Source organism: Vicugna pacos, chromosome 5 (genome assembly GCF_048564905.1).
Source record: "Vicugna pacos chromosome 5, VicPac4, whole genome shotgun sequence".
In the NCBI taxonomy this organism is placed as follows: Eukaryota; Metazoa; Chordata; class Mammalia; order Artiodactyla; family Camelidae; genus Vicugna; species Vicugna pacos.
This window is the reverse complement of record NC_132991.1, coordinates 49,568,362-49,595,429: the sequence shown is the minus strand read 5'-3', so window position 1 is coordinate 49,595,429 and position 27,068 is coordinate 49,568,362. Positions and strand designations below refer to the sequence as shown.

Genomic DNA, 27,068 nt, shown 5'->3' with positions numbered 1-27,068 from the left:
CCACAGTCAGCCACATTAAACGGAAAGGGAACCTGAGCTTGAGTTCTGTACTGTTTAGCTACTAGGGTTTTTACACATAATCCAACAGGGATGAAATCTTTTCACCAGAGTTTTTCTTAATGGGGGCGAGGGAGCAGTCCCAGGGCCTGAGCTAAGCCTTTCTGAATGAACCACACTGGGGTATGTTTGGAAGTGAGAAACAAGAGTAACCTGAGTTGGGTCACCGTGACTCTGTGAGGAACTTGTCTACAGGGAATGTTGCACCTTGAAGATCGACTCCTGCATGTCCCTGGCTACCATGAATGATTCTTAAAAATACCCAAGTCTGTTACAGAAGCCCGTGGACTGGACCTATGAATAATGAATTCTCTGGAAAGTTTAAAAAGTAGCCTTATCAATATGCTTGCATCTCCACTTAGCAAAATGCTTGCATTTCACTGTTAGTAAAAGAGATTAAAAATTATTTCTGAACCATGTTAAGCAGAAAAAAAACCATATATATATACATGGCGGTTTTCGTCTCTTCCAAGATACTCCTGGTCCAGTCCCAATGAATCAGCCGTTTTTGCTTCACAAACCTCACGAACTCTCTGCTATTGATTTCCTCTCCACGGACAATTGACAGGAGAACAAATAGTTCCCAGAACCGAATCAAACAGTGGGTCCAGTGCCCTCCTCTAGTCTCTACAGATGCAGGGAGTCTTTCTGTGGCTGAGAAATTACTCTGCTGGGAAGTTTTCGTGTGACTCGGGAACTCTTAGCTGCTGAAGTGGCAGGCAGTCAGGCCTGGGGGCCCCCTGCACAGAACTAACAGAAGGCCACTATAACCCCTTTGTTACAGGTTCTGGGGAGGCGGGGGATCAAGCAAGCACTGGAAGGAAGAATCTCTATAGCTGAAAAAGACTTGGTTACCTAGGACTTGGGCAATCAAATAGGCTGATGCTTGAATAAATATCTGATGGCATTAGAGACCAGGAGAAAAGATAATTTAAGGGAGAACCTCTAACTATTTTCACAGCAAAATGTTCTAAGGCATTGTCCAGAAAGAGTTGCTGCTGACTCACAGCCAGCTTGGCTGAAATACGGACTGAGAGCACTAAATTAAAGTCAGCAATACAGATAAAACATGTTTCTTGGACCCCTTTTTTCTATTTTCTCATGCCTATCTATCTATCTAAGAATTTTAGCAGGGATAACCTATAGGATGGTCACGGGGAAAGAGAATGAGCGAAGCCACCGACTTGAGGAATTGCAAAATCATTAAGATCAGAATGAAAGGCAAGGTGACTCCAGGAAGAAGTACGGCCAGTTGAACAAAATCCAAAAAACAACAAGGGTAGAGAGAGACCCTGGCCCTGGTATAATATTATGGGTTCCGGGGAGGGCCAAGATTTACGACAAGTGAGGGGAAGAAGACTCTTTGACCTGTTTTTATTCCATATTCAGAGACAGGGAATTGAGGCAACATTTTCCATCTGTTAATTTTTAAGTCCTTCCCTTAAATTGCAAAAAAATACATTTCTCTGAAGATACTATAACCCATAACCTTCCTGCTTGGGCAGTGGGCAGCCATCGCCCAGCCATTTGCACCCACAAATCCATCTGCCTTGAGATGAAATCCATGCAGCAAGTAATGAACCTGTTCTCACGGTGGTTTCAGAGAAGATCCTGGTCATCTACCAAAGGGCTTTTACTGAAAATGGAGGACAACATTCCTACCCTTACCATCACAGAATTCTTGCCACACAGGTCATTACAACAATATAGTGCAAAATACCTTCTCCATACTTAAAACTAAAAGATGGAAAAATGATGTGGAGTAGGGGAGAGAGGAATAAACCATATACGTCCAAGGGCAGTAAATAGACTTCCAAGATCAGTGATATTCCATCAGCAATAGGGAACTGGTCAATAATGGTGGGATACAGTATAAATCCCTTCAACGGAATACATACATGCATTTAAAAACATCTCAGAATACTTAATAAGAACAAATTCGTACTAATTTAAGTTAAAAAAAGCAGAATAGACAACAATATGTCTCAACTGGATTTTAAATATCATGTAAAATGTTTTTTCCCTTACATACAGATATTATGCAAGATCTTAAGATCTCAGACTTAAGTATGACAGATTGCGGCCTGTAAGGTTAAAATAAGCCTTGAAGGTTACACATATCACTATATTCTTGGTTTACCACCTAATGGCACCAAATAAGAGCCTCTCTATTTATGAAGATGATCTGAAGGTGAATATGATGAAAATGTTACCTTGTGCCAGCCTTTTAAAGGCCATTTTCTCTTCTTTAGCATAAAGCCTTCATGTTTGTCTGGTCTCTGGACATTGGTTTGGCCTATTTTCAGCCCTTCTATAATTTCCCAGCTGTCGGCTTCCTGAGAGAAAAGAAGAAAAGCAAATCACATGTTTCTCAGTGTTTGATGACACTTAAAGCAGATTCTTAAGTAGAAGTTGCCTTTGAAGAAATACTTGACCCACCAGACGTATGAACAACATTCTGGGGCAAATTCTAACATCAGACACAGCTATGTACTTATCACTGCAGTGAGAGCGAGTTTCCGGGGACACCTGCAGGTGTGCGGGTCCAGCAGAGATGAGGTGGAGCTGGAGTCTGGGGTAGGGTAGAATTTTGATTTCCTGCATTCATAAGGTTTAAAATGCATTTTCCCAGACAGTTCCTTTGCACAGAGGCACTTTAAATTTTAAATAAGACCACTTTGATGAAACATGTTCAATTAGCACATGGGCCTGGCTTTCTGTGTAGAAATGAAAAGTTTACAGCAGCCTAAGTGGCTCCTAACCTATTAAGCTGAAGAGCAGTGCTGTGGGCATCTGTTTCCTCTTGGGAAGGCTGCATGCATTGTAGAGAGCACATAAAACACCCAGCTCTCCGAACACACACCAAGAAGTCCATGCTTTCGAAGCGCTCGTCCTGAGATTCACACATCCTTGGGAGCCCATGGAAAGAGCACTACATCGCACAGCCAGGAATCTGAGATTCTAAAGTCCAAGCTATCATCCTCCTCTGTTAAAAACAGACTAAATCATGGTTTCCTCTTCCATAAGATGTTTTGTGCGTCTTTGGTGTTTAAAAAAAAAGTTTCGAAATTCAATTGTCAACATTTAAAAGTCAAAAGATTTCAGACTTTAAAAACTCAAATTTCTAGTGTTTTGTGAAAGCTTAAGATCTGGCAATGCTGGTCCTGCCACAATGGCTGGCTGTCCATCTTCAGTCTGCCCCAGTTACCCCTGGGCCTGCTTCCATGCTGGGTACCTGCTCCTTAGCAACATCCTGGGTTTAAATCCTTGGACCAGGTGATTTCCAAGGGCCCATGCAGCTCTGAAGTAGCCGTTGACCTGGCAAACACTCATATGCTAATCTTGGGCATGGAGCACAATTAAGCAGACGCAGAGGCAGGAACGAGGTCACATCCCATGTACAACTGCTACAGTCCTGCCCACGGCACAGGGAAGCAAAATCTCTCAGCGTAACCTGCTCAGTTGCCTTGGCTCTGGAAAGCTGGATACAGCTCCCTGTGTCAGGGCGGGCCCCTCTGCAGAACGCTCTATCCCAAATTGACTCAGAAGGCTGCCTTCTGAGAAGATACTGAGGTGGGAAGCCCTATAAAAAAGACCAGCAGGACCCCTAGGGAGGTCTACTACCCTCCTGCCAGCACCATCCGGTTCCCTGGGCCAGTGGCTCTAACTCACTTTTTGCCTCTCAAACTGCTTACTTCTAGGAAAGTGGAACTTACCCCTAAAATTCTATTGGTTCCCTGAGCTCACTCCTGATTGGTTATTTCCTTCACTCCTGATTGGTCCATTTCTACAAAGCTTGTTCTTAATTAGTCAACTTTTGTTATACCTTATTTGCATACAATGTTGCAAAGTGCAAACTGCTAGCCTATAAAACCCTGTGTAAACCTACAGATGGGATCCAGAGCTTGGAGTGTTAACTCCTCTGGGCCAGCTTGGATAATGAACCTGAGTTCTCCAACTCTCCAACTGCTGCTTAGTCTCTCACCCAGATCCAGGTTGCTGTCGCAGCTGAGCTGTAACACCGAGCTGTAATGCTGAGCTGCAACACGTTTTTTCTGCAACATTTCGTTCTATCAGAAATCATCTTTAGGCCACAGCACAGAGGCTTCAGTGGAATGGCAATGGGTGCATTCCATCTCGGGGCAGATGGACCTGCTGGCCCAGATGTCTGGGTGGGGGCTGCCCAGAACCTGCTGCAGGACTGTGAGGCTCTGACAGGACCCAGAGGCGAAGGGGCCCTACCTAGTTACTGATGTTGGCCACGGGGACAGGAAGGGAGACTCATGCCTCTTTCCCCTGTCTTCTCCTTTCATCTCAGAAGCTGCTTGCCCTATGGCCTAGTCAAGTCTACATTTAAGTCCAAAGACGTGTAAATGGAGTGGGATTTTGACAGACAATTTTGTTTCCAGATGTGGCTGAACAGTGCTTCATGTAAACATCATTGAGCTTCTGAAGAGCCCTCTAAAGCCAGCATCATGCTTCTACCCAAGCCCAACCCTACCACCACCACCACCCCTGCAAACTAATCTGAGACCAACGTCATTTCTCCATCTTCTTGGTCATCTCTGAGGGGTGCCTAGTGAATGAACTACATCTCTATAGAAACACACCTACCAATGTTCATTTGGCAACATTAAGAATCCTTGAAAGGATCTGTCAATTTCCCTTCACATAAGAGAAAAACCCCAAAAGTGATTTTCTACTTGAAGATAATAGTATCAGTAACTGTGATGGATCTGGTCAAAACTGTTAATTAGATACCGTGATTTAAAAAAAAAATTTTCTGATAAGGCAATTTCAGGCTCTGCACCATGTTTTTTTGACAATGAAGGCATTATTATCAGTAGTACAAAGCAGAGCGCTTTGGCATTTTCATTTTTTAATATTGAATTGCAGTTCAACAGGTGAGCATTGCTTTTGAATAATGTTAGAACAATAGAAAAAAAATAGTAGGTTCTCATACGAAGTCCAGTATCTTTGGCTTTTTATTCTCACCAGCAAAGCAAAAAAAAAAAAAAAAAAAAAAAAAAAGACAGATTTTCATTCCATAAAAATGGATTTCTACTGATTCCTTTGAGAAAGTATCTGTATAATTAAGAAGTCAAAAGAATAACTTTCTACACATGTATACCTATATTCAGTAGAGCTCTCTCTGTTCTTAGAAAAATATCAACTGTATTTAATGACATTTCTATTTTCAGTAGCCCCTCCGCGGGACAGCACCTCTAGAAGAACAGGATTTAAAAAAAAATTTTTTAAAGGAGGTTCTGGGGATTGAAACTAGGACCTTGTGCACACTAAGCACATCTCTACCACTGAACTATGGCCATCCCACCCAGAACAGCATTTTTATTTTTGGCTAGATCTTATTTGAAGGCTAGTATTCATCTTTGATTTATTCCAGTGTGTGTGTGTGTGTGTGTGTGTGTCTGTGTGTTTAAGATGAAAACTCTGGATTACTTGTGAAAATGGAAACATTTAATAATAAGTACAAATGCTTCTTGAATTTTTTTTCTAATTAAACTCAGGATGTAATAACTGCTTGTCCCTGTGGAGCTATGGCTACTGATTTCTATCACAGCAGTTTTTTTTTTTCTTCTTTGGGAGTTTAACTACCAAATAATAAGAATGGAATAAGAATGAAGGGGGAAGATATATTACACAGAAAGGCAAAAGTTAAAATGCATTTTTTAAACATAAATGCAGCAGCTCTGAACAAATAATTCCACTTACTCTGATTCAGTATTATTAAGCCCAGCAAAAAAAGAAAATGGGAAAAATCCTAGTTCTTACAGTTAAATAAGCTGTCAAACAAAGAGGCAAAGGATAAAGCCAGAGCAAACAACTCTATTCTAATTATAAATGCTGATGATAATGTTGCAAATTAAGTATGTAAGAAATAAAATATCCCATCTCAGGACTTAGTACAATCCATCTCTATGCTTAGTAGACCAGGTCTGTCTTGAGAAAGCTAAAATAACTTTTGGAAAATTGAAGGCTGTTTTTCATAATTTCAGCTGATATTAATTTTCTGTTTTAAAGTCACCAACTTCCATAGGATTACTTGTAATAGAAACAGAGGCAAAAACCCTCATGTGACCACATCAGCACTTGAATCGGACACACAAACATTTTTGCTGTTATAAAAGTTTTAAAAGTACTTTTGGTCTAATAACAATACCTAAAATCAGGAAGTAACGTAATAACAGCCCTAGTCTGCTCCTTTGGGAAAAACAGAAACCCTTCCTTTCTTACTCCGTGTGCGTGCAGGCCTGCGTGTGTGCGTGCGTGGGGGATACGAGATATGTTTTAGGAGGTGAAAACACCAAACAAAGTATTTGAAAAAATCCTAAGACAGGACTGTATGTATGTACTTCGAACAATGTTCTTCTGCCACCAGCCAGTGCCCAGGAAGCCCATCTCCTCTCAAAGGGGCTGAGAGATGGTGAGATGCTGTGGTATCTGGATTGAATGGGACCCTCTGATTTCATAGGGTCCCAAGAGATGTGTTATCTATTAATGCAAAAACACAACAAGAGTCTTAGTTGTACAGCAAGATCCAAACAGGCAACTGCATGGAGAAGTGATGGGAAATGGATGCTGCTGGCGCCCTACGTGGATCCCTGAATCCAGCCAGTGGACCCATGTCCCAGCTGCTGTGAGCACGGCGAACTGCTAAGGCTAATAGCTCCCTCCTTCTACGGGGAGCTGCTGTTTGGCCAACCCAGGGCCTCCACACCCAGGAAATTATGCGTTAGTAATACCTTCTCCACAGCTCTCAACAATTGAAGGACACAAGGGTACAAATGGCTGAGGGCTCCCTGCCTCCGGGGGAGACCAACTCTGATATAATCCATGCTCCAGAGCCCACCACAGGATCAAGCTGAGGGTAGGCTCCAGCTGAAACCCCGTCTTGCTTAGCAACGACACCTGCCCTAGCCTCTTCGCGCACGCTCTTTCTCCTGAGGTCCTCCCTCAGCAGATCAGAAGCACCCTAAGCCCAGTCTCAGGTTGTCCGAGAGAATCTGACAAAAAGGAAGAATGTGAAATAAAGTAATGACTGTGTCAGTACCAACTGCAGGCTATGCAAGATGGTCTGGGGCTGAGGGTGGATTAGGGAGGGAGACAATGAGCAGCATTTGAAAAGGGGTCCCTGTGGGCCTAACTTAAGAGAAGTTGGAGTTTTCGCTAAGTGAAGGAATGGGAGGGGAGCAGGACAGTATTCCGCGCAGGCCTGGTGGAAGGAGCCCAACAGCAGAGGAAAGAGATAGCATGGCCAGTGGAGGGAACTGCCTGCAGATGGATGGAGCTGGAGTATAAAGTGAGATACCAAAGAGGCTGGAGATGCAGCCGCTGGGCCAGGAGGGGCCAGAGCAAGTCCTGTGTGTTTGTGTGTCGCTCCCTACTCATTTTACCGCCAGCACCTCTCCTCCTTCTGTGCATCATTCTCTGAGTCTTCCTTCTTCTATGTCTCTCTCACCATCACGGTCTTTGTCTCCCACTGCTCTGAATGTCACACACTTCCCAGCTATCTGACTGCGGACAACTTACTTATACTCCAACTCTGTTTCCTTATCAGTAACATGAGAATAATATCAGTACTCACTTCATGGAGTTGAGGGCTGACTGAGAAAATACCTGTAATAATCCAGTGCCTGGCTCAAAGTGAGGGAGCAATGTTAGCTGCCTTCTGCATCGCCCCTGTATTAATTTATCCTCTCTGTCCTTTAGCTGTGTATGAGAGAACTGAGGTTCCAAAGAGATTACTAGTTATATTTACCAAGTAGACACTCTCTGTTTGCCATTCAAATAGATACAAGATCGTTTCCCACTTCTAAGTTATTTTTGTAGTTCAGTAACTCCCTCTTTTTTAGTTTTGCAGTCTACCCCTGTCTGATACTGTAACTTTAATGCTTATAATGGGTTCAAAGTATAAAGAGGTACACGTGTCTATATTCTATAATACTAGTGTAGTAGAGTGTTCTTTCAACAAAACATTCTGTTTAATACAGGAAAAGCAAAGTGGATGAATCAGTTACCTATACTTAGAAGTTAAGCTTTGGGGGAAGTAAAGTTTTTTATATTTGGATTCAAAATCCCCCTGCTTTCTATTTTCTGAGTTTCTCAGTAAGGAAGCCAACCCACTGAAAACCTCAGGGAATCGAGCAAGGGATGGGGATGAGTACGATGGCGTGTCCTTGACTTTTCTTTGTGATTCTTGGATTTCAGATAAATGAATTTAGACGTTCCTTTAGTCCTAGGAAGGGAAGGCTGAAGAGGAGGGAACACTGGCTTCCATGAAACAGAAAACATCTTCATCAATAATCGGCTGTGTTCCCCTCAGCTCACTGCTAGGAAGGCCAGATGGAAGAAGGGGACTGGAACTCTGAACGTACATAAGGTCCTCTGAGGACAGACTAGTTTACCCTGCAGGTGGGGTAAAGCTTAATCCCTGCTCTGCTACTTAGCAGCTTTTTTGACTGTGGACAAGTTACTAACTCTTGGTTTCCATATTTATAAAGTATAAGAAATACCCACACTGTATGGAGCTGCTCAGAGGATTATATTAAACGGGATCATGTATTTAGGCACTTAGTACAGTGCCTGGTACACAGTACATGGGCAGTAAAGGGGCCTGCTGTTGTTATTGCTGGACCCACTGATTTTTTTCTCTTAGCTTTATATAGAATATTAGCTCAGCTCTCCAACAGGAATGTCAACTGTTCCTCTTGCCCTTTTCCCTTAAAACAAAGAGAATTCTGGACTTCTGTACATAACACTGCAAATTCCAGCAAAATACACTTTCATCTCTTTCCTCCTTATAGAAAGAAACGTAAGCAAGCCTTATGCAAAGACACCTGATGCACTGGAGCAGGAAGAAGTGGAAGAGCAGCCCGACAATGGGGTCATCGCTACCTTCGGAGAGTCAGGTGTAAGAGTTACAGTTCAGCTGGCCCCAGAGTGGGCATCATGCCATCTGAGAAAGCACCACATTCTGGCACTGACCTTGGAGAGGGGGCCTGGCTCCGGTTCTAGCAGCTGCCGACTTACAGAGGGTTCGGTGCTAGAGGAAGAAGTCCTTTCCAGTATGTGGATACTCTGAAAATAAATGGAAATAAACACAGCCGAGGATTAGACAACCCATTTCTCATGCGAATGGATATGGGGGTGAGATCACACAGATCACAGTAAAAACAGAGAGCTATGTTAAAAATGACAAGTTCCTCAGGGGACCAAAGGCAGCAGCAACTGGAAGTAAAATGCCAGCACAGGATTTCATTTTTTCCCCTTATGAATTTGCTGCTGGACTTCTAGTAGAGAGAGGCAGAGAGCTCACAAATTTCAAAAAAAACACAGAATACGTCTCAACATTTTTATAACTTTATGAGAATGGAGGTACACATACTACTTAAACAATTAGCCTAACATAGAAATATCTGCTCATTTCTCCAATGGTGGGAGATATAGAGAAATGTCTACATCAAAAAGCCCAGAGCCTAATGCCATTTAGTGTCTAGAGTTTCTTATAATCGGTATGATAATCACATATTATAATAGTATAATAACACGATAATTCTTAAATGCACAGAGAAGAAAACAATTCATCAAATGTAATAAGTAGTAGATGTCTTTTACAAAGACTATGAAGAGCATTCATAGACCAGTGAAATGACATTCCAACAAAATAATAGGCAAAGTAAATGAACAGGCAACTCATGCAGAACATTTGAAAAGATGTTCAACCCCAACCACAGAGGTATTCAAAGAAATGAAAACCAAAATAATAATGATTTTTAAAAAATGCATCACATTCAAAAATAGATCAAGGCTGGGGAAAGGAAAGACAGTGTAACTGGGTACAGTCTCTCTAAAGAGAAATTTTGCAATTTTATTTTAAAGTCTTAAGAAAAAAAAGTACATGCCTCATTGACCCAGCAATCCCATAGCTAAGTCTTCAAGGAAATAAACAGATTGGTGTGCAAAGACAAAGGAACAATATGTTTACTAAAGCATTATTTTACTACAGTGAAAAAAAAATCTAATACAGATGAGAATCACACAGACTTATAAGGAAATACCATGCAGTGATTCAAAATGACAACATGGATTTCTGTTTATTGATATGGAAAAAATACCTATGATGTTCTGTCAACTAAAAAATCACGCTATAAGAAGTAATGTAGAATACGATGATGTTAAACAGATAATCAAACAAGTAATCGAAACAAATTCCAGAATGTTAACAGTAGCTATGTAGAGGTGGTACGATTATAGGTGATTTTTAATTTTTTCTATTTTTTTACTGCAATAAATAGTTATTACCTGTGTATTTGGGAAAAAAGTAAGCACTTTATATGGGGGGTAAAAATTTGAAAGACATTAAATAAATAATTCAATGGAGTTGATATTTAGACATAATATTTAGATAAAATTTAGATACAGTAACATTTTTACTCTAGTTATAACATTTCATTGTTTCAATAGACAAGTTGGATTTTATTTAACTTATTAAGGTTTCTATTTTTAATATCTCATTGGACAATTCTCAGATTAACGTTTATTTTTCATAGAGAAAATTATACTTTGACCTGAGCCAAGTTATTCTAAATTTTTTAAGTTTTCAAGCTGTTGGTTATTTCTATTACCTTGTAAACAAGAAGTTTGATCTGAATGCCTTTGTAAGTCATTTATTAGAGACAGAATAACTGAAGTGAAAGATTTATGAATTGCTCCTATTTCTCCAATTTGTGGGGAAGTGGAAGAAATAAGAATATTTTGGGGCCAAATATAAAGCTGGGCAGGGATTAGCAAGAATTCCTAATCTGACAGCCAAAGTGTCCAAGGACAATTTTAGCATTAAATGGGACTCTGCTCTTTCCATCCTCAGATTCCCCTGAATTAGCATAGCAGGGAAAAATGATAAATGGGGCTGAGTGTCCATAATATGTGCCAGCACCTTTTGTGGGAGTATCGGAAGCAAAGGCTTATTACCGAGTGAGATACAGGCAGTGTGCGTTCAGATGTTCACAAGACAAAATGAGAACAAATGACCCGGGACTTGCATTATTTGCTTCTTCATGCTGATATTCTGGATAGGATCCTATTTAAAACATATCAGCCAAATTTGAAATTTAAATTTATTCAGAGATCATATAATTAGGAACTAAAAGGAGAATTGCTGTTGTTGTTGAAGCAAAAAAATGTATTCCCTTCTTCTGGGACATAATCATCTCCCCCCACACCCTTTCATTTTCTTTTTTGTGTTTTAAAATGGCAAAAGTAATATATACTCATAATAAAACATACAAATACAACATAGAAATATATAAAAGAAGTCGAAGTTCCCACCCCACTGCTGCTAACCCTCCCTCCCCCTAGCTTCTGCAGCAGTGGTTCTCAAAAGCTGGCCATGAACCCTGAGGGTCCCCAGGGCCCTTTCAAGGCATCTGCAAGGTGAAAACTATTTTTATAATAATACCTATATGTTATTTGCCTTTTTTACTCTCAGGCTCTCACGTACAGTGGAGTTTTTCATAGGATACATAATATGTGATATTGCAATATATGAAACAGAAGTACATGTAAGAATCCAGCTGTTTTTTATTAAGTCAGACATCAGAAAGATTTGCAAAAATGTAAAACAGTTATCATTCTTTTCACTAAAATTTGTTTGGGGAATTAAAAAAAAAAATGTTACACAAGCTAGCATGGAATGGGTCTATTGCTAAGTCTTCAATAATTTTTAAGAGTGCAAAGGGTTCCTGAGGCCAAAAAGCTTGAGAACTGCTGTTCTTGAAGAATTACTATGAAAAAATTTGTGATTATTATTAAAATAGAGAATTCCAACTTGTATTTATGTTGTTCCCTTTCTCATAATGCTTCTTATGAGGAAAAGCATTTTTAAAAAATTAACACATTTCAGAATTTCTTTACAACCACTTAAACCACCTTGAGCTAAATTATACAAATCTACTCATTAATAACCCAAACTATCCTGACACGTTACAGAAACCTATAAGAGGAAAACCTGTTTCAGGTACTCTTCAAATATATCTGAGCAAAACTTCTTTAACTGTAAATTCTATTAATATATAAAAAACATAGAAGTATTTTTTAAATGCCTGAGTTGATTTTTCTGAAAAAGAACTATGAGCAATAAAGATAGATAGTTGTTATTGTATTACAGAAATATAAAATGCTTCCACGTGCCTCACAACAAATAAATAACTTTGAGATAATTTCCTACAGGAAGAAAACAGTTTCTAATACATCATTTTTAAAAATCAAGAATTAGAGTCATTTAGAAGCTATACATTTTAGTACCAGTTCTTCCTTCACTATTTAATAGAGTATCAACCCTAAAGATCAGTAAAGCAAATATAATAAAGCAGAACACCAGAAACTGCCAGTGAAATGTGTCATTCATTCATTCATTCATTCATCCACCCTTTGGTTCAATTAATGAATAAGTTATTGGGCACCTACATTGTGCCGGGCACAGATGACAGGGTGACAGAGAACAAAATAGACAAGTGAATTGCTCCTGAGATGATTATATTCTATAGAGAGGTCTTATCATACAAAAGACCAAATGACGGTGAATAAATTTTTGTAAACTCGTGTATTAAACCTGTTCCATGTTTAATTTACTTTTACTTTAATTTTTTCAGTGAGCTAAAAAAAAAGCCTGGGCTGCTGCCTTTTTTTTTTTTTCTTGGTAAGTAATTTTTGGCACAGGGGAGATAATTAGGTTTATTTATTTATTTTTAATGGAGGTGCTGGGGATTGAACCCAGGATCTTGTGCATGTTAAGCACACACTTTACCACTGAGCTATATCCTCCCCCTGGTTTGGGCTTCTTTTTAAGGACCCTTCTCTATCTTCATACTTGCAGGTTGCTGGGCAGTAAAATATACATACATTGCCTCCCGTTCCCTCCTTCCCTCCAACAAACAAACATGGTAAGAAATGCAAAACTTGGAAAGAAACTTGACCTTAGCAACTATGTAGGCAAGAAATAAAGGATTAACTGAAGAACTCAGACGGGTGAAAGAAACTAAGTCGCCTAACTTCCAAATCAAGCCACAGACATAGAAATCAATTTAGGATATTCAAAGTACAATAAAAATGAGTTTTGTCTTTAGACAGACCCGGAGATAGTTACAATGTTGCTAGGAGTTTGTGGGTCAGAAGCGTTAGTGACCAAACAAAGTGGGACAAGAATCTGTAACATACCTACTGCAGTACCTGTCACAGAAAACACAGTATTAGTTTCTTCTTTACCTGATTATACAAAAGTTTCTATTAGGGAAGAAAAGGAAGACGTCCATTCACTGCAAACACAGAAGACTGTAGTACACAAACCCCAAATTTTGTTGATTTGCCAAAGAACAGAGAATAGTAAAAACATTTACTAAGAAACAGTAAGTAAAGGAATACTTTTATTACCATAAATGTATGTATATATTTTACTGAAAAAAGTAAAGCATAATTTATAAAACTACCAGCTGATACCTATTATTATAAATGTATCTAGCTTCAAAAAATAAGCTATTTAATTTAACTTTCACAGTGATAATGAAGTAGCCAAAAGCTCTTACATAAACTTACAGTCTTATTATTTGTACATTATTAAAACCTAAGTATTATCTATCCAATAATAAAATATTAATCCACCACCTTCAGAATTGCCTTCAAACTGATGGTATTCAAAGCCAAAAGCATACCCCTGAAGTTATGTAATCACACACGACCACTAATAATTTCTAATGAAATATCTAAGTACTTGAATACTATGTTTTTATATTGGCAGATATGACGAAGACAGCTGTCAAATTTGTCATACTCAGTCTTGGACTCTAGTTAAACTGGGTGCTCCCTGGAAGCAGGGACCAGCTCATCTTCATCTTGGTATCCCACCCCCTTTACCCCTCACCCACGGCATCCTAGCACAAGATCCTGCACATTTTAGCCAGTCAAAAATTTCTGGAATTTTTCGGTATTCTCTGATCACAGTTCCTCAGCAATCATTATCACAAGATCAGGTATAAATCTGCCTTCTAACTTCATCTTGGAATGATAAAAATCACAGCTCTAGAAGGACAGAACTTTTGAAAACATTTTAAAATAAGGACCTAACTTTTAAAATGGAAACATCTGGTGAATTAAATTACCAAGCTCTTGTTTATTAGATTTAAAACTATGACTGGTCAATGGAGAACACAAAAACGTAATGTAGCAACATCTTCTGTAACAAAAGTTAATTCTTTTCATAATGCTTCCTTTAAGAACATAATTTGTGCTACACTTCTTTGGACTTTTCTTCACAAGCTGGCTATTTTCATATTGTTTCATGGTGACTTGGAAACACATGCCACATACCTTCAAGGTGTTATTATATAAGCAGGTTAAATAAAGGGTTACATAAACTTGTTAATTTTTCTTTGAAAATCAAGTTTCCTTTCAAATACTAAAATCACAACTTAATTTCTAGGTCAGTGTTTTTTCTTTTTTTTTCTTTTTTTCTAGAGCAGTTTTAACTCCACAACAAAACTGAGGCGAAGGTACAGAGATGTCCCATATACCCTTTGCCCCCACACAAGCATAGCCCTCCCACATCATCAGTATCCCCCACCAGAGTGCAGCTGTACAACTGATGAATCTAGGTTAATTCCGAACAGTTTTTAAGGCACTGAGAACACAAAGAGAAGGTCAATATACTCACCTGCCCTTTGGTCGCCCTACTCAGAAAGAACTGATGCATATTTAGCTTAAAACCAGGAGTCTACCACACATATTCTGCAGCAGCTCTTTAATTTGGTAAAAGTTCCTTCCCCGGGTAGCGTTCACTGATCTCAATACCTCCTGGGCAGCAAGCGGAAATCTGCCAACATGACTGCAGCCTGGTTTACTCAGTATCAAAAGATGTGGGTAAACAGACAGACAATAAGACATTTAATAATAGGCAAACGGTTTAGTTGCAACTCCTGCAGAGAGAAACATGACTCTCAAGATGAGCGTCCACAGATCTGCTGAATGGGTCTCTTGGCTTATTAGGCTTCTCATTTACCTTAACTTCATTTTAGAGACATAAAGGAACGGCTGGAAATATTTTAGGCTGCGGCTACCAATTTCTGTATAGACTCACTTACACAAATTAAGGATAGTAATAAGAATTGGACTGTTGCCTTCTGAATGTTAACTTCACTGGAATTGTTCACCTGATTATCTTATCTAAGCTATTTTTACATTCATGAATTATACAAAATATTTTCCAAAAAAAATCCAAAATTATTTATAAATTTGGAAGTATTTTCTTATTCAGTCTTTTGGCTGTTAGGCTTATTTCTCTTCTAGTTCTATCTAATTTTGACAAAGTAACACTATTTCAGTGATACTGGTAACCTTTCTATGAGAGTGTTGATGATGATGATAGTGGTGATAGTTAATATTTAGTGCTTTCTATATGTCTGTTTTTGTGCTTTACATGGATTATTTCATTCCATTTTCATAAAAAGCCTTTGAATAATGACTATTAAATTTATTTTATGGCTGGTTGAACAGAAAGAGGCACAGTGAAGTTAAATTAATGACACAAAGTCAGTAAGTACTGGAGTTGAAATGAGAATCAAGACTCTCTGGACTCCAAGCTTTTAAGTCTCTTGCCTGCTACTGAAGTTAAATCTAACGTTAAATGACAAAAAAATTACAGCAATTTCAAGTAGTGTTTTCCCTCAAGACTAACTGAACACATCAAAAGGCATCCTGTACCACAACCTTCCATGGGAACAGAGAGGCAGAAATGAGTAAAACAAAAAAGAAAAGATTACAGCACTATTAAATACAGTACAACTTTAAAGTTTGTTTCCAAGTTTTAAGAACTAAGAGCAAGCCAGCTAGCTTTTACTCCTGGAACGCAATGTCTGATGCAGAGAAAAGAACGTAAGTTTCGCAGTTACACAGACAAGCACACCAACTGTCATGCTACTGTTTACCACGTGCCTTGGGCAAATCATGAATCTTTCTCAGACTCATTGTTCTCTCTCTGTAAAATGGGCATGTTAATGTCTACCTTAGAAGACACTGCAAGTCACAGAGTTGGCACCCAGGCTATGGACAGTGCTGCCTAGGGGCTGGCACACAGCAGGCACTTAATAAATGGTAGCTAACATCTCAGCTATAAATGCTGTAAGAATAAATGTTTAGGAATCTTGTGTGTTCTTACTGCCATGGAAAGAAGTGTCCAAACACCCTGCATGTACAAAACCTGCCTGCCCTTTTGGAAGCAAAGAACCCATACCTGATATGGCCATTATGTTACCCAGTCAACGTAGTCCCAGTCATCAGCACCACCTCAGGACCTCAGTATCACAATTTACTGAGAAAGCTGACAAAGTGAATGGAGACAGATGCCCTAGATACTTGCCAGGGGGAAAGCAACAGCAGTGGATGGTAACACATGCCTGCATCCTTCTAAATGCCTCCTGCAGAAGACGTGCACCGACTTGCCTGCTGCTTTCTTAATGACGGCCTTCAAGGAATTTTTTTTTTTTTGGAATAGCACAAAATATTAAAGTTACCAAAGCCAAAAGGTCATGACTGAAGAAGTAGTAATTCTACTATTTTCTCTATAGTAACAATTAGCTTGCTGTCACTGAAAGAGGGCAGAATTGCATTAATAATAAATCTCTAAGTGCCACTAAAATGAATGAAAGTAGAAAATTTTAGAAATGGTGGCTGGGAAAATTCCACACAGCACACCTGGGAAACCCTGAAGGGAGAACCAGCAGTCATCACACTCTTGACTCTTCCTGCAGAGAAACATGAAACTCATTAAGAACCAAGAGCTATGGCCCCACTTTGAACAGGTCTGTTGTTGGAAACCCTGCATTGTAAGAAATACAATCAGGACCCATCAAGTGGTCCATTTATAGCCAAGAGAAGTTAAGTGATCTTGACGATGAAGTGGTAAAAGGTATATGAATAAACAGCATTTTAACTCCCAGGGCTGCCTTTAAGTAACGCTAGAACCAGGACTGACCTGTGGGCTTGCCCCTTACCTGTACTCTCAACACTCACAAGCGAGCAACAAAACTACTGAAAATCCCAGCAACTATGATCATGCTTCATGATAGCAATTATAAATTAACAGCAAATAAAAGGGACAAATACTAAGCCACTTCAAGAGCAAAGGCACTGGAACATGAGAGTTAATAGAAACTCTGCATGAGAGTTAATAGAAAAGGCAGGAGAATAGCTCCGTCTGATTCAAGAGAACACTAAGGTCAAATTAATTTGTAATTTTCTACAAGGCTATTAAAATGACCCAGAACAAAGGTTTTCAGTATGATAATCACTCACATATTTTGATAACAATATAAGCAAAAAAATCACATATATATTTAACATTTGCATATGTATATTTGGGGCAGAGTTGGTTTGTTTTGATCATCCTTGGAAACTCAGAGAGTACATACCTATGAATGCTTAAATGTACTCATAAAGATTTTCTGACTAGATGAATAAATATTTGCTACAACAGATACAGTGTCTGGGTTCCCACTTTTGGAAAACATGATTGAATTACTATGAGATAAATACAGAGAGTTAAGAGGACAAAGAATGGACCAGTTTCTGCCTCAGCATCTTAAAAATGGTTTGAAAAACTTGCTGTAAGTTTTGCATCTGGCACGTCGCACCTAGCATTTTAAATTTGAAGCTTAGGGAGGTAAGGCTTACAATTTTATTATTAAAACAGCTGGCATATATACTGTATTACCATATTCCAAATACTGTTTTAAAGCTATATACATATGCACATTAAGTCACAAAATATGACCTTGAAAAATATGTATTTTTGACTATAGAATCAATACATATTAACTGCAGAAATTTGAGGGGAGGAGACAGAAAAGAAAAAAGGAAATTAAAGCCACCCACAACCAGCAATAATCTCTTCTAATATCTTGGTATATTTGCTTTCAGCTTTTTAAAATGCATATATATGCTCAATTGTTAAAAAAATGGGGATTATGCTATATTTTTACTTAACAGCCAGGTTTTTCCAATTAACAATATATAATTTCCCCACAGCCTTAAATATTCTTCAAAAACATCTTAACAGCTGTATAATATTCCACGGTATACCCATGAGATAGATTATTAAATTAACTCCTTGCTGAACATCAGCTTATTTCTAATTTTTTTAATACTGTAAATGTACTTTGATAAACATCTTTGCACAGAAATCTTTACATGTATCTTTGGTTGTTGCTTTAGAATACACTTTTTACAAGCTGAGTTACCAGGTTCTATGGTATGACTTCTTAAAGAACTTTAGATACATATTTAGATACAAATTTCCGTCCAGAGAAGTGGAATTAATTAATATGCTTAGCAGTAGTGCATGAGAGTGTCCATTTCCCTGAAAACTCACCAAAATTGGCCATTGTTAAAATCTGCTCTTAATCTGGATTTGAGGTCAAGAAGTCTGGCACTTTAAAGTTTATGACATGCTGTACACTAGAAAGTAACACAACATTGTAAACCGACTATACTTCCAAAAAAAAAAAAAAAGTAAAGTATACAACATGCACGTGGCTTTCCTTTACATCTGCGACTGTATTTTAATTACAGCCCAGGAGAGTTTCCGTGGATACTAGGCAGAGGGACAGTTTTCTATTTGTCCAAGTTGAAAAATCAAATACAGCCGTTTTGTAGACTTATGGTCCTTCGGGATGATGTTTTTATAGTCCTAATGAAACACCTGAAAATGCATTCTGTAAGAGCAGTGACGTCCAAACTTGGGTGAATAAGTCTCCAAGGAGGCTTTTAGAAACAACAGATTCCCAGACCTCATCAACAGCCTACAGAGGAGATCCTTTAAGGTTCACAACTGAGGATTATGTAGCTCTCTCCACTTGGTGTTGTGCCCAAGAACCAAACAGGCAGTGTTCATCTTGGCTCTGACGGTTTTGCTTCTATAAACATGCTATCCCAAACCGGCCAGCTCCAGGTAATAGGAGATAACTTCTTAAGTGAGCAACCATGGCAGGCGGTGAGAACCAAAGTGTCCTGGCAAACATACCAGGGCAAGCAGTGAACAGATTCTTCCTTGGATAATGCTGAGTTCTAAATCACTTGTGGGTAATCAGCGTCTGAGTGCCAGGTGGCAAATTTCCTTCCAGTGGTCTCAATTTCAGTACATTTGACACGGACCAAACACATAACTGTAAACACCAAGCAGCAGTGACAACGATCTCCAAATGGTGGAGACAGCAAGAAGTCTGCGGCGCTGCTCATTTTGTTTCATGGGAAAGGCTAATCACAGCCTTCAGTAAACAAATAAATGATCAAAACTTCTCATTCCAAAAGCAATACATGGAGTGAAAGCACAGAAAATTTAAAATTCAGGAAAGTACAGAAAACATAAAATTCACCTTTGATATCAGTGCTTCACGATAATTATTAACATTTTCGTCTATGTGCCTTCCAGTCTATTGCTTCCCAGGCCACTGAGGATCTGAAAAATCATTATTATTTCTGGAGGCAAAAACAAGGAGGCGATACACAACTCAAAAAATAATCAACAAAAAGAAAAACAAAAACAAAAATAATGAAAAAAAAATTGACAAATGCTGCCTGACAAAGTTCACTTAGACAAGGACAGAAGGCCCTTCCCCTGGATATCAGCTGAAAACGAAGCAAACAGTGGAGTGGTCAAGAACGGGGGCTCCAGAATCAGGCTTCCAGGGAGAAAACCTTGTCTTAGCTGCTCATTAGCTGCAGCTAAGACATTTCACCACTTCATGCCAGAGTTTAGTTCTCTAAAAAAGGTGATGATAGTTCAACCTTCTACAGGAAGAACTCATGAAATATCAGCTGTATTATCCTGTTGCAGGGGTTGGTCTATTATTCATGAATTTTGTCTAACATTTAGACTTTTTAGAACATCCAATAAATTTTACAAAATGCACCTAAATCATAGAAGTTGGTCACAGGGTGAGTTTTTGCAAGCAGGTATTATTTTCCCATTGATATTGGTTATAAGTCCTGAAAGTTAGGTTCCATAGGACAAGTGGAATCCCCAAAAGGCTCAGTTGGAACTGAGTCAGGAATTTAAAGACACCGAGCACCGAGGGCTTCATTTTCCAGCATCACTCTATAGAGGACACTGCATATTTTCATGTGAGGTTAGTATTTCTCTCTGAACTGAGAACTGGGCACCAGGGTCATCCTGCAAATCCCTAGATACACTGAATTCTACAAGTTTTCAATTGAGATACTGGCAGATTTCAAATTATATTCCTCCTCCTCACTGATAAGACTGAAGATGACTTAACTTGGAGGTTAGGTATTTTATCAAGAATGCCTGAATTTTTTTCTCAAAAAATTAGAACATATTTCTCACCAAAATTAGAACAAATTAGAATATATTCTTCACAACTAAAAGATGGAAACAGGTTCATATTCAGAAGACAGAGATACTATACTTCCAAGCTGTACCTTGGTTATTTCACGTAACAAAGCTATTTGAAGAAGATGCTTCAGACATTGAGCTGGAAGAGACATATTCCAAGTCAGTTCATGGATATGCTGGGGAATATTTTTATCAGTCTGTTTGTCCAGGAAGAAAACTTGTTCTGAAAACCCTGAACATAAAGTATAGTCATCGATGAGGAACATGTTTACTTTCTGGTTTTCTAGATCCTTCTTCACTGATAATGAAAATTGCAAATACAGCAGATGCTGCCGACATCAGAACTGGGTGGTTATATGGTCGTAAAGCAGCCCCTGGTCACGTTGAGTCCCACTGAATCACTGCTGGGGAACAGCCTTCACATGTTATCAGCAGACATTAACTGAATGGACCACAGTTGGTTTTATTAATTGTTGATGACAGTGTACAGGAAATATTTTTAGATACCCACATAATTGAAAGCTTCTTCTATTAGTTGTTGAAGATTGATCATGATACTGATTATATATTTGATAAAAATTGGCAAGAAGATTAACTACCAGCCTCTTATGACTTATTAATATCATTTTTCCCATAAAAAGTTCTTCATTTTATGATTTCTGAGCTTCTCCAAGCTTTAAATCACTATAAGGAATAGCTGGCATTTTTTTCTTTGATTTTTCATTTAAACAAAAAGATTGATTCATTTGAGCATTTTACAATGTCTAACCCGGTAGAGCTATAACAATTCACTCTAATAATAGACACTGTCACCTGATAATTATGCATTCCAAATCCTAAGTTCTTAGAGCAATAGTGTCTGATTTTCTAAAATGACTTGATGATGACACAAATAAAAATAATCACTGGCTCCAAACAGGAGCCCCACTTTTAAAAAATGCAGGTCCTTGGCCTGATCCCAAACTACTGAAATTGTCTCTACAGGCTGTTCTCAGTCTTAGAATTCCCTAAAATATGTAATCATAAGGGTAATTATCAAAACAAACAAGCAATAGATAAACAAGATTATACTATATAGCACAGGGAAATATATACAAGATCTTATGGTAGCTCATAGAGAAAGGAATGTGACAATGAATACATATATGTTTATATATAATTGAAAAATTGTGCTCTACACTGGAATTTGACACAACATTGTAAAATGATTATAAATCAATAAAAAATGTTAAAAAAAAAACCAAGCAAAATCTATTCAGCTGGTCATACACTTAGCCTCCTACGTAACTTTACTATAAAATAAGTACTATGAGAGATTGGGAAGCAACAGCTCTTGATTTAAAACAGAGTTATCTCCCACTCTACCAACTCTGTTTTTAACATCTGTGCAGAATGCTCCCAATGCTTTGCTTTTGTTAGATATCATAGGCTTCATGAGCCTCAAGCCATTTATTCTACCACACAGTCACCATCAGCAGCACATCGGAGGGTCTGTGCTCTCCTAGTACCTTCTGCCACCTCTGGACCACCCACTTTTCCCAAGAGACTCAGCACTCCTAGCCATACTACTTCCTCCCCTTGTTGTCATCTCCCAACCACATGGTTATTCCTGCACAGCTATTAAGGCCTCTAGAACCTGGTTTGCAATCTTCCTATGTTGACTCCTCATTCATTTGTCCATTCAAATACATTTGGAGCCATACCATAGGCGAGGAGATGCAGGAGGGACTAAGGATACGTTATTAAACAAAATAAAACCCCTGTGTTCAGGGAGCTTACATTTCAGTGTTCAGGAATACAGGAAGGGGATACAAATATAAACAGATAAATATGTAACATGTCAGGGAGTGGTTCATTCTCCAAAGACAAATGAAAGCAAGTAAGTGGGCAGTGAGTGATGAGAATATACAGGGGAAGGCAGAGGAAGGCTACAAAGGGGACATTTGGAGAATGAGTCAAGTGTGTGAGCACATCTGGGGATACTTGGAAAAAAAGCAAGCTAGGCTGAGGGGCCAAAATTGCAAAAACCCTGAGGTGGGAGCATGTTTGACACATCTAAGGAAAATGCTGGGAGAACTAAGTGAAGCGGAATGTGCTAGGAGGCAGGACCAGAGAGATACATGTGGGTCTAGATTATGAATGACCTTGTAGACAACGGTCAGCAATTCAGATACTATTTGGAGAGAGACAGGAAACCACTGGAGACCTTGGAGCCGGTAAGAGGCTTGATCTGACTTAGGTTTTAAAGGGATCGCTCTGACTACTTAATCAAAAATGACCTGTATGTTGGTCAAAGGTAGAAGCAGGGAGATCAGTGAGAAGACTATGGCCATAGTTTGGGTGAGAAATGATGGTGGCTCAGATTGGGGGGAGGGGAAGAGGTGGTAAGCAGTGATCAGATTCTAGGTACATCCTGAAGGTAGAACCAGCAGGACTTGCTGAGGGTCTAGAGGTGAGGTGTGAGGAAAACAGATGAGTCAAGGATGGCCCTTGGTAAGGTTTCTGGCCTTTCTGAATGAAAGGGCAGAGCTGCTGTTTACTGAGATAAGGAGGATTGGGAAGGGGCAGACTTGAGAGTAAACTTCAGTTTGGGGACATGTTAAATTTGAGATGCCTTCCTAACACCCAAGTGGAGATCATCTTTGGTCACTTAAATATTACTGTGGCTAACTTACTGACATCTCAGATCAGGGTTCATAAATTCAAATGCTTTCAGGGGCCAAGCAGGAAACATAAAAAAGTATTGAAAGACAATAAGGAGAGGTGGAGACTGTGGCTGAGAGAGTATATGCCCCATCTAAAGGGAAAGCCATTCCTGAGCCCAGTGCTGCCATTTGGGAACTGGGCCCAGAGTTCCTAGATCTTCTTATTTCTTAAGAGAAAGAAAAATCTGGATTTTCGACAACCAAACCTTAGGGAAATAAAAAAAGTTCCACAATCTATCAAACTCAAGAAGTGTTTAGTTAAATCAAGTTCTGACTGCAGGACTTATCAGTGTCCTTAATTTATAAATTGCAAAAAGAGATTGCGTTTAGTATTTCTCTAATTTACTTGACAGGAGAACCCTCTTTTCATGTAGTATCTCAAGGGACAAGCATTGCCAGCCACATTCTTTGGGAAATGCTGGTTTATGTAAAAGTCCTAGATGTCTAATCAACCCCTTCATTTCCTCTTTGAAAAATTTTGGGAGTGTATTTCTCGCAGCTTAAGAGTCAGAGTGATCACACACACACACAGAGGCAGAGCCAATTTTGTTAGCTGTTCTAACATCTAGTATCAGACTCAAACTATAAATGGAGCAATTACTGAAGTCTTCCAACTTGTTAAATGCTAAGTGGGGCCTTGACCCTCTCATTGGTGAAGAAACACTTAGTGAAATCACAAGGGCACTGAATCACTTCGTTTCCCAACTCCTCTCCCTCTTTCACCTGTTGGGCTACATAATTTAGTGGCAGGAAGAGCGGCCAATTACTACTAGGCCCTTGGCAGATGTTCTTTGTTTTACTTATCTATGAGGAAGGAAGATGGGAGAGGACAAACAAGTCTGGAATGGAAGATCTGCAATAAAAAGACAAGACAAATATTGTTGTAGGTCTTTAAAAATATCCTCTAGGATACATTAAGTTATTTGAGCTGCAAGGCTTGTCTCTGAAGAATTAGAGTGTGTAGTTTGAAAGATCTGACAATACAAATGAAGAGAAGGTCAGTATATAAAAAGATAAAGAACAGAAAAATGTGAAATACTGTCAGAAATTTCTATACAGTTTGAGAAGGGAAAGGTCAACGTGGGTTTGAGTGGCCAGTGAAAGTGTCATAAGAGCGGGTCCTTGAAGCATAGAGAGGTTATCGGGTTGAGAGGAGGGTGGTGGGAGTTCCCTGCAGGAAAGACAAGGGCAGAGGTGGAGACAAGGCAGTTTTAGGAACCAAGAGCAGATAAGACTGCACAGGTTGGGAGATAAAGTGGGACACTGAGGCTGGATCTGATCATGATGGTCTCTGGACACTAACTAAGGAAATCCAGCCTTAATCGTTTAGGTAACCAAGAGTCCTTGAAGGGTTGTGAGCATGAATCTGCCAGATTAAGGAACCCTGATCTCATGAAGCCATAAGGAGCCAGTGAGCACTCAGCAGGATCCCAGGGGTGAGGTGATGAGAGTCTGGATTAGGGGGCGGACAGTGAGACTAGGAAGAAATTATGATATTATGAAGGAAGAAATAATCAATAGGACTTGTCAACCTATTGACTGTGGGAGAGGCAAAGAAGAAAGGAATGGCTTTGACCCTGGTTCTAAGAGAGACTGATCATCCTAATAGCACACTGGTTTATACACACTACTTAAGCTGACCATGGTAGAAATGCCCATTTAAGTAACTAGTGATCTAGGACTAGAACGCGGGAAGGACGGGCAAATAATGTGCAGTAAGGTACCACTGTATTCTCAGCTGTGTGCGAGATCCTTTACCTGTAAGATCAATTTAGGAGAGAAATAGGGTTGGATTCACAATTTGGGACTGTCTACATAGATGTCAGTCAAATCAGAGAATGGTAACATTTGGTGAAGACTAATTTATCACTTTATGTCCTTTAACTATGAAAATAGTCATCACACAAAAATAGATGTATATAAAAAAACACTACATCATATTATGTCATGGATCACTCAAAACTTCTGATTTCCTTAAGACTGGATTTTAAGAAATGATGAGACAAGGAGAGAAAAAAAGAACTGTAATTTGTTCTTTATTCTCTCCCTTGAGGGAGATGAACAGACATAAAACAGGAGGCAGGAAGAAAACAGAGGAGAAAATATTTGGGAAGAGTTTCCACCTGCTGAGATAAGTAAGAATGAAAGTAAACTCCTTAAAGAATAATAACCATTTGAACATCGTCTCTTACTTTTCTAGAATACATTATCAATTTACGGACATGCTCCTTTATTCCTTTCATAGAACCTTCCATTCTCAAGCCAGCCAGGAGTCACACACTCCACCTTCAGACTTCCTCCGGCAGACCGGGGTCTCAGTTCCCCGCTGTTGTCCTGCATGCCCACCCAGGACCTCAGGTGCAACAGGCAGACCAATAATGCCTGACAGATGTTTCTGCAGCAGTCATCAGTCTTTTCCGTTTGCCACAATTCTCCAGGGTGAGCGGGGTCAATCCCTTCTTTCCCTCAGCAGCCAGAAAGCCACGCTGCTTAAAATGTCTCTTAGTTTAAATGCCCAGGGCAAGGGGAAAACGGAGAAGCCATAACAAGAAAGGACAGGGAGGCAGGTGAAGGGTAGACTGAAAACGCAAGATGAGAAAGCCTCTCAGTCTGCAGCAGGAATTTAATGTAAATGTGTTTCATTCACGGTGCTTTTACTTTTTTTTAACTCTAAAAATGTAATGCAATAAACATTATAACTGTGTGTAATCACATATTTAGTTAATGGTATAACTGCTTTTAAGGAACAGAATGTAGATGTCTTCTCGCATTCCATAACAAAAAACACCAATGCAAAAAAATTCCCCAAGAGAGAAATTTCTGCTTTAGAATCTGTGCAAGATACATACACAAGGAAACTCTGATTCTTACAGATTCCTCTGGAATCTCTTGCTAGAAATAGGGAAAGGAGTTCTGAGAGGGTTTGTAGACTGAGGGTTCCCTAAGGACCACCCCGAGAAGTGCATTCCCAACATCTGGAAGAACGAATTCTTGCTTGGAACTGGTTTTCTCAAGACCCAGTTCTGTACATGGGCGATTGAATAACTGATGTTTGTACTTCTAGAAACCAGGCACATACTTTGAACATAGAAAATGAGAGGAGGGGGGATTTCTGCAAGAATGTTCAGTAACTGTCCCCCATAAAGGAAAGTTTTTATTAAAAGTTACCACCACCTGCTTATTATGAATTTCTAGTTACACAACAAGAAATTCCATCACAAGATATTATTATAATGGCAAATGATAAATATTCAGACAAGTGCTGGGCAAACCAACCACCTGTTCTGAGAGGGAAGAGAATTCGCAGGACGAATCCCCACACAGCCTTGCCTGCAGAACAGCCCCTGAAGTCGTATTGAAGCAACTCCATAAACAGGAATAATTTATATAATTGGCTCAATGGGCTAATTAAGCATAAATAATTTACTTTCTCTATTGACTTTAAATATTGTCTGAATTCTCACTTCCTTCAATCCCCTGATTCCACAACTGTATTTGTAACCTCATTCCTGAATCTGTTACCAGATTCCATGGAGCTCCAAACAGAAGTTAGCATTTGGCAGACCAGTGAGAGACTTATAGGAAGAAGACTTTACCGCCTCCATGAATGAAGAGAGAGAGCAGAAAATTCACATCCCAGAAGCTGCATCCTGCCTCCAGGGACAGACATGAGGAGGACACTGCAGGCTTCGCTTGGCCACCATTCCTGTGGTGTGTATCCTAAAAAAGGATTATTCTAAATCACAGCAACTCAAGAGCAGGGTGTTCATGACATTGTCAGGTAATCTATGGAAAACAGCAAGTTTCCCTGTGGAACAAAAATCTTCACAACAAAAACATCAGAATGAATTAGCAATCCCATCATATCTTACAGGCACTGAATTAGC

General features: G+C 39.3%; 1 protein-coding gene across 4 annotated transcripts in view; it reads right to left on the bottom strand.

Moving 5' to 3' along the window:
• Positions 1–27,068, bottom strand: part of OSBPL6 (oxysterol binding protein like 6) — a 183,437-nt gene that overhangs the window by 51,588 nt on the left and 104,781 nt on the right. For all 4 annotated transcript variants that reach the window (XM_072961219.1, XM_072961221.1, XM_072961220.1 and 1 more), the window contains 2 exons: positions 9,064–9,156; positions 2,271–2,393 (listed from right to left, as the gene is read on the bottom strand). In XM_072961219.1, the coding sequence (XP_072817320.1) occupies positions 2,271–2,393; positions 9,064–9,156 (216 nt within the window). The remainder of the gene's footprint in view (positions 1–2,270; positions 2,394–9,063; positions 9,157–27,068) is intronic.